At 39.7% G+C, this 12,561-nt stretch overlaps 1 protein-coding gene across 2 annotated transcripts in view; it reads right to left on the reverse strand.

The window, feature by feature from the left end:
- The window catches only part of RGS5 (regulator of G protein signaling 5), a gene marked incomplete at both ends in the record, with an annotated part of 37,662 nt that extends 25,550 nt beyond the window's left edge, over window positions 1-12,112 (reverse strand). For both annotated transcript variants that reach the window (XM_084250864.1, XM_084250863.1), the window contains one exon: window positions 12,069-12,112. In XM_084250864.1, coding sequence (XP_084106990.1) covers window positions 12,069-12,112 — 44 coding nt within the window. The remainder of the gene's footprint in view (window positions 1-12,068) is intronic.
- Between the last annotated feature and the right edge of the window lie 449 nt (window positions 12,113-12,561).

Here is a 12,561-nt window from a genome sequence, read left to right on the forward strand (position 1 = left end):
TTTATTTTCAAAGAACTGTTTATTGATTCATACACTCATTTCTATATTCACTTACAGATCAGATTCTATTAGAGCCAACCACTGCTTGTCAGGCACTCTACTAGGCAGTGCAGAGTTGGTGCCCAACAACAATAGCTTCCATTTTTATAAAGAAGTTCTGCTTACAGAATTTTATTGAGATACTGCTACAAGGTGTAGAATAAGCCCTGGAGTTGAAATCAGCACACTAGAACTCAGCCATGTAGAATATGTATATACTTCCAGAACTTCGTGAGCTCCAACTTGGGTTGTTTTAAGCCATTAAGCTTATGGTGATTTTTATAGCAGCAACTGGAAATGAATATACCCTCTCTTGCTTTTATTTTTCAGACTAGATTAACTCTAGAAAATAGATCTGAAGCAGTCAGAGTGGTCTCCTATCCTTGTTCTTCCCATTTTATTTTGATTTCACAGATCTTAATCCTTTATTGAATTATCTGTTTTTCAACATTTAGTTATCTAATTTTTCTCCCTTGCTCCTTCTGTTTTTTTCTAAACTTGCTCCTTTTCTTCTAACCCCCAAAGTTCAAACTAGATACAGTGTCCTACGGGCTTTGTTTTTACATTTATATTGATTTCATTTTTATGGCTTAAGCTATCAACTAACTACACTCTGGGTTCTTGCATATTGGATTCACAGTATCTTTTTTAAATAAAATTAATTAATTAACTCTAAAACTTTCCAGAAATTCAGGATAAGAATTGTGACTTGATATCACCTAAGAATTTCTAGAGAGAAAGTCAGAGTTCAGATGATAAAGTTAGAACCTACTCCTAAAATGAATTCTCTCTCTAATCAACCAAGTTCTCATAATAGTACTAGTTTTCTGGTGGCACCCAGGTGCAGCAGGGCTTTTTGAACCCCCACCTCTCTCCTACCCTCAGTATGTCATTTACTCACTAACATTCCTTACCATGGGTGTTTCTGTCTGAGTCCCACTACTGCAAGCCCTGTTCAGCTTTATGGGGAGATGAAGATAGTTTGGGACAATTTCCAGTTCCTTCTTCTAGTCCCCCTCTGAGAATTGGCTGCAAGGGTCTCTCAAAATAAAGATAACTAAGAAAAATCACAGACTAAGATGAAGCACACATTTCCAAGCTAGCTAAATATTGCTCGCAACACAGACAAGGCATAAGCTTACTTAGCACACATAAAAATCCTGTGAGGAAAGTATAAATGCTATCCCATTTTGCAGGTGAGAAAACTGAGTCACAGAGATAAAAGGTAATTTGCTCAAAATCAGCTAGTAAATGATGACAGCAGTCACACCAGATCTCCGTTTTCCCTCTTGAGTTCTTAATTACTATGCAATATCTCATCTCTCATCCTGTTTAGATTTTCTAATTCTGGTAAACAGAAACAGGAAAAAAGAAATTTCTTCATAAAGTCAACTGTTTGGTAATCAAAACCTTTTGAAAGATGGTGTTATGGATAAATATATATTTTTCAAGTGAAGGCTTACAAAATTCATAAAGTTCAGCAGGGAAAATAAAATGAAGGTGATATGTAAAATAAAATGAAGAGACCTTGAACTGGCACCAACACTAAGTATCTATGTGATTTTGAAGAAGTGACCATACTGTCTGAATCTGTTTTCTCATCCATGAGAGAAGGTCTGTGACTCTGGTCCTACTCTCAGTCTGGCATTTTAAGCTGGTGTAGGGTAAGGTAAAAAGCATCAGGCATTTTCTGCCCTCCCACCATTAGGATAGATGACGGAACCCTGCGGTCCTGAATGCATGCCTGATGGCAGGCACCTGGAGTAGGGTGTGGGCCTGTGTAGATGGGATTCACCTGGGCTAAGACTGAGCTTTTAAGTGGGGATGCCAGCAGAAACAGAGAAGCCGAGAGCAGAGAAGCAAAGAGAACACCGGAGAGCCCAGAAAGAGTGAAGACTTGCTGGGGGGCCTGCCAGCCTCCCGGCCCCCTGCACCCCTACCTGCCATGTATCCGGTAGATCCCAATAAAAGCCTGAAAACCCGCCGAGGTCTCCAGGACTCTCATCTCCTTTACCCCGTCTGCATGGGATCATAGAAAACCTGCTCCGTGGCCATTCCTGACCCTACAGCTGGTCAAGTTAAAGAAAAGAAAAATCATCACATTCCATCTCAAGGAGCAATACCTATCCATTCAAGTCCCACTGGAGGAAGGAGTACCTATCCATTCAAGTCGTAAGATTTTTTATTATGTGCCTGTGTGTGATCAAAATTGCACTAGACCTCAACTCTAGTGTTGCTGTTGCAAGTTATCTTTGCTATTCTTGTCAGCCAACATCCATTTAATAAATGGCATTCATGGCAAGTGAAAGTTACAGATGCCTTTCCCTCTGCTACAATCCACTACCTTTCAGAATAAGTAAACATCAGCAGCCTGTCTGGACCAGGAAGGGAGATAAAGTTTAGGTTATTCTTAGTGGCTCTGGATGATAAAAGTTAGAGGACAATTAAAAATGCACACATGTATGTGTTGAAGTGACATCTATGTGTTGGACTTAGGGGATTCAGAAACAAAGTCAAAGACTCTGGAAGCTTGTCATCCTGAAAGCATTAGCTCCAGACCACAGATAAAGGGCTCTTCTGAGAAAGCCTTCAGTGTGACCTTCATCGTTAACCTTGTCCCAAAGTACACAGGTCATTTGATCCCTGTTTATAAGCTTCTGCTTATAAACTGTCACTTGAAATAAGTTGCCAAAATACAGCAAACTACTTCTTTAATGGAACATCTTGATTCTTTCTAAACTTCCTGAGTCCCCATAGACAAATGCTTCATCACGAAAACAGATGTTCTGCACAGGAAAAAAATGTCAAAAAGTTGTATCTTGACCAAAACAGCTCCAGACACTTCACCACTAATAATAGACACTTAGGGAAGAAAGCACTTTCCATTTTTCAAGTATTTTACTTCAAACTCCATCTCTTTCTCTGATTCTAATATGACAGGTCTCTCATCTTTCTACAATGTAGTGTTATAAGGATCTGGCTGAGATTCTGTCCAGATGGGTTAGGTGTTGTTTTTGAGAAGTGTTGAGGAAGTGCTTGAGAAGGAGAAAGTAGAGCATATAGAAGACAGAATAATGGCCTTCGCCTCTTTTGCTATTCACAAGCCAATGTGATTATAAGTATCTGCAGATCAAAGCATACAAACTATTAGACTGAATCCTCTTGACACTGAAATGTTTCCTTTTTGCATAATATGTCAGACCAAATTATTTTACCTCATGATAATATGACAAATGGATAGAATGGCCTGCAAATAAGCACCTGTCTCAGTTTTCTGGGGACACCATGGTCGGGGGAATGAGCCTTAGGGCACCTGGGCATTAGCTGTGCTCAGGACACATGCATCCTAGGGTTAGGCTGAACTATCTGCAAATTTTCCAGCAAAGACCCATTTTCTAATGGCTGGTCTAGAGCAGGCCCACACCCTCATTCTAGTCATGGTAGATATTTATCCCTGACATGGGTTCATGGAGCCAGAAGTCGTGGTTCTGTCTCTTTAAGAACTGCGAGTGCTGCAGTATCTACTCAGCTGTGAATCAAAACTGGGTGATTATGAAAAGCCCTAGAATCCCTGCTTCACCCTTATTCCAGCTTCCAGGATGAAAAGCTGTCACTGTTAAGGCAAAGGTGAGTGTCCCTCCAAGCAGCCCATGGAAGGACATGATGGGTCACCACTCCACCCCTGCAGGAAAATGTGACACACTGAGTGAGTTACTCATGGCCCCTGCCCCCCAAAGTCATCAGGCATGTCAGTGTCCTAGCTTTGCTTTTCCCTCCTGCCCTCTAGGAACCACACTTTTGAGACAAGAGAATAAAATTAACCATAAACAAGGTGTAAGAATCATAGACCTAAAATTCAGATCTTTTAACTTAATTCACCTTCACATTTTGCAAGAAACTGAGATCATCTTTTCTCTTCATGGAATAATTCATTAAAATAAAGAGTCACTTTCCATTATGTGTGTGTGTATTTATTTGTGTATAATACCTTAAATATATATATATTCCATAAATTGGGAGTATATTCTGAATTTGTCATACATTTGTTAAGACAATGTGGGATTCTTAATTTAGTTCACTGTGATGATCAAAAGTGGCTGGAATAAAATCACACATTTTTAACCAATTGCTTCTTTTGACTTACTTACAGAAATTAATGACTTACAGAAATTAATTCCCTGGTCTTCTTGTGGGACTTGAGACTACATGCAAAATTAGAATAAAAATCAAATCTTTCCCTAAAAGATGTAGAGTTCAAAATAAGAATAATACAGTAATGGAGGAACAAGGAGAGCAGAGCATCCTATGATTGACTGGTCACCTTTTACAAATATGAGGCAACATTTTTACAAAAATGGGCAACAGACTCATGACTTGTCTCTGCTTGTTAGTAGAAGCCAAGGTTACAATGCAGGACCCCTGGATTCTCTGCTCAATTCCTTTTTCACCATGTTAACTAGCCTTTTTTACTTGCAGAAATTCTGCGTTCTACAAATAAATTGCAAGAAAAAAGCAAAATAAAAGTCAGGTGCCTATGGATGAGGAAAGATTGAAGAAACTCTCAACCCATCCCAGTATGTACCTGGGGGTAGGGGGCATACTGTGTGGTAAATGCATCCTGGGGTTGGTTTGGGCATACCCTTTCAAACATGAAGGTAGGGTTATCCATGCAAACTAGCTCAGTGGTTCCCTGGGGAGAAGAATGTAGGGTCTTTATTACTGTGAATTAAAGAGCAGAAGAAGAATCTCGAAATTTTCTGTGTTCCAGCCTCTTCTGGCTCCTATACACAGTAAGGGCTTAGTAAACAGGATGTGGTGTAGAGAAGCCAGTGGAAGGTTGGGTGAGAGGCTTTGATTGATTGGAAAGTGGGTAATAGTGCAATGGGAGACAGATCCCTCAGGTGCCCTAAATCATAAGCCCTCACCACACCCCTTGATCAAACAGCTCCAAGATGGCTGGTGTTCCCCCACCATATGAAGCATTGGTCTCTCAGTCTCTAGGGGCCCTCATGTACATTTTCAAGAAGTGGCTTCCCTAATTAAGGACCAATTAATTGTAGGAAGAACACTAGATCAACGGCTGGAGTGTATCACTCTAATAATAAAAACACACTTTAATGATATTTTAAAAAGTAAGAGGCTGGATTTTAGATCCTAATTTAAACAATCCAAATACAAAAAGACTATTAAGGGTATTTGCATATTCACTGACATTAAAGAATAGTTAACATGTAAGTATGACCATGGTCTTAATGTCTCTTAATGTTTGTAGTTTTAAAAATAGAGATCCCTGCTGAATTATGGATGAAATGGTAAAAACACTGTACTGTTTTACAGATTCATCTTTATTTTAAAAGAAGAGAAGGTGTAATGAAAGGATGAGAAGAAATGTTTTATTTTCTTGCTACATAATTGACAAACTTAATGATATTTCCTCTCACTACCAAGAAAGAGGAAAAGAAGGATGCAAGGAAATTAATGACTTAATAGGGGTCCACCTACTAAAAATTAGTCACCATATATTCATTAGTTCACTTTTTCTTTTTTTTTTAATTTTATTTTTTATTAGAAGAACTGGGGTGTAGGCCAGAGGTGCGGGAGACAGAGTGGGGAGCAGAGCAGGAAGATTAACTGAAATACACTGCTGAGGGGAGATGCAGTGAGACAGGAGAGGTCTGCTGTGCCATAAATGGGTTAGCTCCCTGGCCGGGATGGAAGGAGGCCCTAGTTCGCTATTTCTTAAAGCACCTCTCCCCGACAAGATGCATGTCCTCATTTACAGATGAGGAAATGAAGTTTGGGGAGGTTTCCTGATTCTCCAGGTTCAAACAGCCTTGAGGTAATAGATGTGAGTTTCTGACCTCCAGGATCCCTCCACTGCACCCCATTAACTCTTGCTGGCTGATACTGAGGTGTAGGGAGTGGGAAAGGCAGATTTTGATATCACATTTTTCGTTACTCTGGGTTTTCTTTAATATTTCTAAAAAATGTAATCTTAGGAGTTACTTTTTCAGGCAATCAAAAACAATCAGGCTGTCAATGTTTTTATCCTGTGGTGACTCAGCCTTTGAAAAACAGTTCAGGCCCAGTGCTATCTCCGAACTGATTGGAACTTTAAAGGAAGAAAGAGATAGGAACCTGTTATCTCCTGGCCTCCAGCCATATTCTGGTTCCTGTTACTAATGATCAATCCTGACTGAACTAATTAAAGTTTAGTTCCTTTGCTTTAGGGCCAGCAAGATATACACAACCATTAACACTGGCCCCAGAGACCTAAACTCCCTCCCTAGATAGCATCTGTCTCATAATGGCGTGTAGTCCTTGCTGGAGAAGAGAAACAGATAACCTTTCAGGGATCCTTCCAAATTTAAGATTATGGAATCCAACAGTGTTTTGATTAATATCTGGTGATTTAATGTAGCCTAGATGAAATGCAAGAAAAAATAGAAAGAGGTAACTAGTTAGAATACAAAATGTAATTCTTTAAAGAAGTTGTGACAGTAACTATATGAGATATTGTCCAAGTGATACAATTTCTTGAAGTTGGACAATAGCTAAAGGCCCATCATCATTATAAACAACAACAATAAAAGACCCACTCTTTAACAGGGTTTTCCTGATGAGAATGAAAGAAATGCCGTGGGTGCTCCTCTACCTTTTTTCCTCTCTAATTCCACTCCTGCTCTCTCCCTCTTTATTCAGCAATATCCACTTTCTCCCTTCATTGCCTAAAATACCACTACTATCCTTCCCAATCCTTTTGCAAGCAGCAAAAGGACCAGGCCTGTCTCCACTTGCTGTAAATTTATCTGCACATTGTTCTGACAACAGTTTTTAAGTGACTACTATATGCAAATACTCACTGTCTTTGAAATAGTTTAATACTATAAGCAAAAGGGGAAAAATCTGTTTCTCCTGGGCAAATCTCTTGGATCTTTAGAGCCCTGAGTGGATGGGCATTTGGCAAGTTCCAAATGATTGGCAGGTGGTGCTGCCCAGTTTATCTGTGGTTGGAACCAGCGTCCCCTTCAGGGACACATCTTGTGTCAGCAGCTGACTCAGCTTGCACAGAGATGCTACCAATTCACCTCTCTGACAGGGCCTTCTCCCCTCTGTGTCTTTGTACAGGTAAGCCTGTCCCCTGGGCCTGGAATATCTTCCTTCGCTCTTCCTTTCTAGGCCTGGCTAACTCCTCTGTTCTTTCAGGCTTAGTTCTTAAACGTTTAGACATCGCCCCCGCCCCCCATCACTTCTTGCTTTTTTCGCTGACTACCAAAGTGAGTGAATCCCACTCACTCCCCCAACTTTTGTGTGTCTTAGTTCTCCATGAATTTATTCCTTCCTAGTGGATTCAGCAATTACCTCCCTAACTGACTTGAATTTCCTGGTATTTCATCCTTAAGCCTAAGACAAACATACAGGGTTGAAAGATGTCCAGAGAAATAATCAAAGTTGTTTCATCAATAAGAATTTAAACAAAGTTTTTTTAGTAACTCTCATTCAGATTTTGTTAGACAGTTCATTCATGTTCTTAACATTACAGAATATCACTAAAATATTTTAGATTATATCTTAAAACTCTAACAGCTGTAGCAAGTTTCAAATTCCACTTCTTTCCACAGAGCATGAGCATACATCCTCCTAGAGGCTTTGGACTATCTGAGTTTCTTTGATGCTCTCATATTCATTCTGGCATTTTTCTACCATTTGTTCAAGGTAATTGCCACACTCTTAAACACACTCAGTGCTTATCTTTTTTCTGTAATTGTGAAGGATGTGCTCAGGTCTTTGGTAAAAGCTGCATTTACTTAATCCTTCAAACCCAGAAGCCTTCACCCACCATGTTTGGTTCTTCCCCGTGACTTAACCTTAAGAGAAGATTAGTTGACTGATGAGTCTGCTTATTTGGTACCTTTCTTCTCCACTGTCCAAACTTACACTCACATAAATCAGAGAAGATGGGGTAAGATGGCACACTTGGTAAAATAATAATAAACAACCAAAAACTCATCTTTCCCATTTGCTTTCTATAGTTCCTAAAATTCCCAACACACATTTAAGATGTCCTGAAGCCCCTCTGTGAACTGTAGATTAAATATTAGCAACCCTTCCAATCTTAAACAGAAATCAGACTTACCCCTACAGAGGTAAGGAGTTGGTAACACTTTATTAGTATCTCAGAAAATTATTTGTCTGAAGCTAAGTGTAGGGTAAGGAAAAATGTCAGCCTTTTCTGCCCTCCCGCCATCAGGATAGATGATGGATCCTTGCGGTCCTGAATGCATGCCTGATGGTGGGCACCTGGAATAGGGTGTGGGCAGAGGTAGATGGGATTCACCTGGGCTGAGATGGTGCTTTTAAGGGCAGCGTCACGGGGATGCCAGTAAAAGCCGAAAGAGAAGCCAAGAAAGAAGAAGCAGAAGCCAAGAGAGAAGCAAGAGAAGCAGAAGCCAAGAGAGAAGCAAGAGAAGCAGAAGCCGAGAGAAGGCTGGAGAGCCCATAGAGTGAAGACCTGCTGGGGGCTGAGAGGCCTGCCAGCCTCCGATCTCTCCAAACCCCTAAAAACCTGCAAAACCACTGAGGATTCTGACTCCTTTACCCGTTTTGCCTGGGAGCCTAGAAAACCTGCACTGTGTCATTCCTGCCCTTACACTAAGTCATCAGTACCCCTTTGCTTCCCTTTTAAGTTTAGTAGAAACTGTGAAGTTGATATCAGAACTAGTCAAAACTGATGGGCTATAAATATTATAATAATCATACTAGTTGCTTTATATTTTGGTAGCAGGATTTTTTTTTTTTTTTAATCAACACTTCTCATTTCAGAATATTTTTTTCCAGGGAGCAGTGTTTACTTTAAGAATTAAACTTATTCAGAGAAATTTAGGAGACTCTAAAAATAAAATGAATTTTCAAAAGAATTCTAAAATTCAAAGTTGCAAATGGATAAAAATAAGACCATCAATTGACTCAACTCTTTCTTTCTATTGAGTTTCTGAGCTCACTCACATAGCCCAGTCAAAGGGTAGAAATTTGAGATGCTGGGCATTTGTGACTCAGATGTTTGGATTATTGGTCTCTTTAAACATATAAAAATATGCAAGGCCAATTTTTAATTTTAAAGAGCAATAGTCTTAAAAATCTAAACACATGAAGAATAACAAATACCTCAAAGTTGACTCTGGCTTAATGCTTCCCTAAACATTGCGAAAGGTCTATTTTCTAGGGTTAGAGCTACTCTTACGTGAAGTAAATTTTGCCCGTAAATCGGCATTAAAATCACTGAGTAGGTTGTTCCTGCCTTGGTCATGCTTTCAGAGAAGGGATGGGTTCTTGGTGATTTTGTATTAACCAACTCTTTCTGCTCTCAAAGTTTTAGAGAGAAGTAAATTAGGATAAAATTCCCTTTAATTGCAATTCTCACTAGTCATTCATTTACTAACTAAGAAAATTCCAGGAAAGTGAAATAACTCGCTCAGAGACACAAATTAGATAATGATAAATCTAAGTCTTCTCCTTGCTCTTTAACCAGTTCTTTTTCCACTATGATAAATGACAAATAGTTAATTAGATTTTTGTAAGTGAATTCTATTTCCAATGCAATAGAGAAGTTGTGGATGAACTCTGCAGCAGAGCTTACCACTGAGAACAGATTTGTTTTTGTACCACTCTGGTGGGAGATATTGGCAGTGGGGGTGGCTGATTGCACTGGGATGCTTATACTCTACTTTCTGTTCATTTTTGCTGAGATGAACCTAAAGCTGCTCTATAAAAATAAACCTACTTAAAAAAAAAGATTTGTTTTGTAATGCATATGATTTCCTAATTTATTTTATATGGAGGTTAGTATCTTAAGTATTGAGGCATACCCATGATCCTTTTATAACTTGGGTAGAAAAATGAAGAAGTGGGGATGAAGCAGGTGAGAGAGAGTCAGAGAGTGGAGGCAGGGGTGTCAAGTTTGGAGGCATTTATTCAGGTACCATTTTCCCCACTTCAAATAGATAATCATAGATCTTTTCCACCAGCCTGTGCTAACAGGGCCACAGCCCCATTTCTCTATAACATTCCTCCCAGGTAACATTATAATTGGAAGTGACTCTATTTGCATGAAAAATGAAAGAATAGGGCACACACTCACACACACAAGAATGGGCCACAGTAATTGCAAGATTCTACCTCTGTCAGTAAATGAAAAGGTTTAGGCAAGGAATGCAAACAGGTTTGCTATTTGGTTACTCTACAATATTTTACAAGAACAATAATAATATCCTGGAGTTTATAGTTCATTAAAAACTGTAAGACATGATTCAATGTTAATGCTAAGATGAATCCACATAACAGCAATAGGAATCAAAAAAAGAAATGTTCCATCCATGCCTTTCAGTAAATAATATGCATATTTACGTGAACATAAAGGGCAAAATGAGTACCAGGCCAAACCGTCAACAAACATTTATTGCTTATTCACACTACTGTGACAGGCAGGGTCCTCAGACTACAACCTGCCTGGCTGGCTGATGTTTCAAACCTTCTGGATTCAACTGTTCACCAATAAATAAGATAAGATTTATCCACTACATTAACGTTATATAATTTCAAACAGTAAGTGGGCTAACAGTATCCATTAAAGTCATGAAAGTCAAATTGCAATTCTCAGAGATGTGAAAATAGAAAAGGAGATAATTGTGCATCATCTCATATTCAAGAAACGTTGGTTGCCTTTCATCTTCCTGTGTTCACCTCTTTTCTTGGGACTTCTATAAAGAATGGAATAGGCATTAGCAGTAAATAGTGTCTTCCTTGAATTTGGTCCCATGGTCAATATTGCCCCCACTCCCAGGTCACAATCTAACAGCTATTACAAGCATCTTTTACAAGTACTCTGTGCTGTTGACAGCAGTAAGAACAGGTTTTATTTTCAGTCACTAAAGAGTACTATATGGAGACGCATTCCATTGTTGTGATGTTACCTCTTTAAAACTCATCTCAAGTTTATTTCTATGGTAAAAGCAATCAAAAAGTGTTGTGCTTCTAAGAGACTGGAGTTGTAGGTGGTCCACTGAACAACACAAACATTTATAGTGCCTTGAAGGGTAGAGAAAGGTTGGACAGAGTTACTTTATCTCCTTTAAATAATGAAGAACACATCGAATTTAATCAAATCCATTCTTAAGAAATAGGAAGAGAAGACGTCTCTTTTCTCTGTATCAGGTCGGATTGTTGGGTTACATTTTCTAATGAGTCAGATATTCTTCTATTTACTTAGCCTAGATACTTAGGATTCCCTCAGAATATTAGGCAGTCAGGGGCAACCAGGGAGCCTCAAAGGTGTTACTCCCTTTATCTAAAAAAGGTTAACTAATAAATAACCTCTGTGTCCCTAGGGCTTTCTTCTCCTCAGCCCCACCCCCCAGTCTACTCACTTCCATCTAATGGGATCAGGATACAAAGAACAATGAGAAATTCCTTCTGCCTCTTTGCAAACCAACCTTCCTTTCCCAACACGTGGACCTTTATAATGGTTAACATTTATATGGATCTAACACATGCCAGACTGCGTTCAGAGCATTTCAAATACAGTAGTAAATTCCACCCATAATACTCTATCACCATTTTACAGATAAGGAAAGTGAGATTCACAGAGAGATTAGTAATTTGCCCAATGCCATGCAGATGGTAAGTGGTGGGGCCAGAATTCAAACCCAGGCAGGTTGATGTTGGAATCCTTGCTCTTAGTCTTGCACTTTTTGACTCTGAGCAAGCACCTCTGGGCTAGGCATCTCCTCCGAGGAAATAATGTTTTGGATATTAAAAGACATATCAAATACCCCCATTGTCAATTTCCTTCTCAGAACTTTGAAATCCTCTATGCTGTCAACAGAGAGGAGAAGATCCCCAGTTTATAATCAAGCACCTGTTTCACCCAGTTTAGCCACAAAAGACACTGACCCTCTATTGCCTCTGGGTATCCCCCCCCAATAAAGATTCTCCAAATTTCTAATCTTAAACCAAAATAACTTGATTCTCACCTTTCCAGGCATGAGTGAGGCAAAGCTGCAAGTCCTTTGCACATTTTGGCAGTAACTTAGCTCCTTAGCTCTGAGCACAGTTTCTTAGCCAGCACAGAGAAAGTCTGAAAACTTCACAATTGTTCAGGACTGCCGTCCCTCCGTGGGATATATAAAGGCTCTTTCCCACCCCCTGTGGGCCTGGGGACCAATCCAGAGCTGTAGAGGAAATTGCAGACTGAGAGCAGCTCTGGAGTAGTGTGGTGGCTGGAATCCTTTTTCTGCTGCAGGCGCTGCTGTGTTAGATTTCAACTGCTCTTAACAGGACACTAGGTTGCTTGTTCTGCCAGGGCAGGGTTAGGCCCTAGGCTGTGCCCAGGTCATTTATGTGTTAACTTGAAATCTCCAGGCAACCACAGGATGGGGGCTTTGTTATAAAGGCGCTCTAGCCTTGGGCTACTTCAACTCTGTCACCTTCAGAGGCTGTTAAGAGTACTAGGGTTCTGGAGATTAG

The sequence above is a fragment of the Talpa europaea genome, assembly GCF_964194135.1.
Source record: "Talpa europaea genome assembly, chromosome: 12".
NCBI classification, from domain to species: Eukaryota; Metazoa; Chordata; class Mammalia; order Eulipotyphla; family Talpidae; genus Talpa; species Talpa europaea.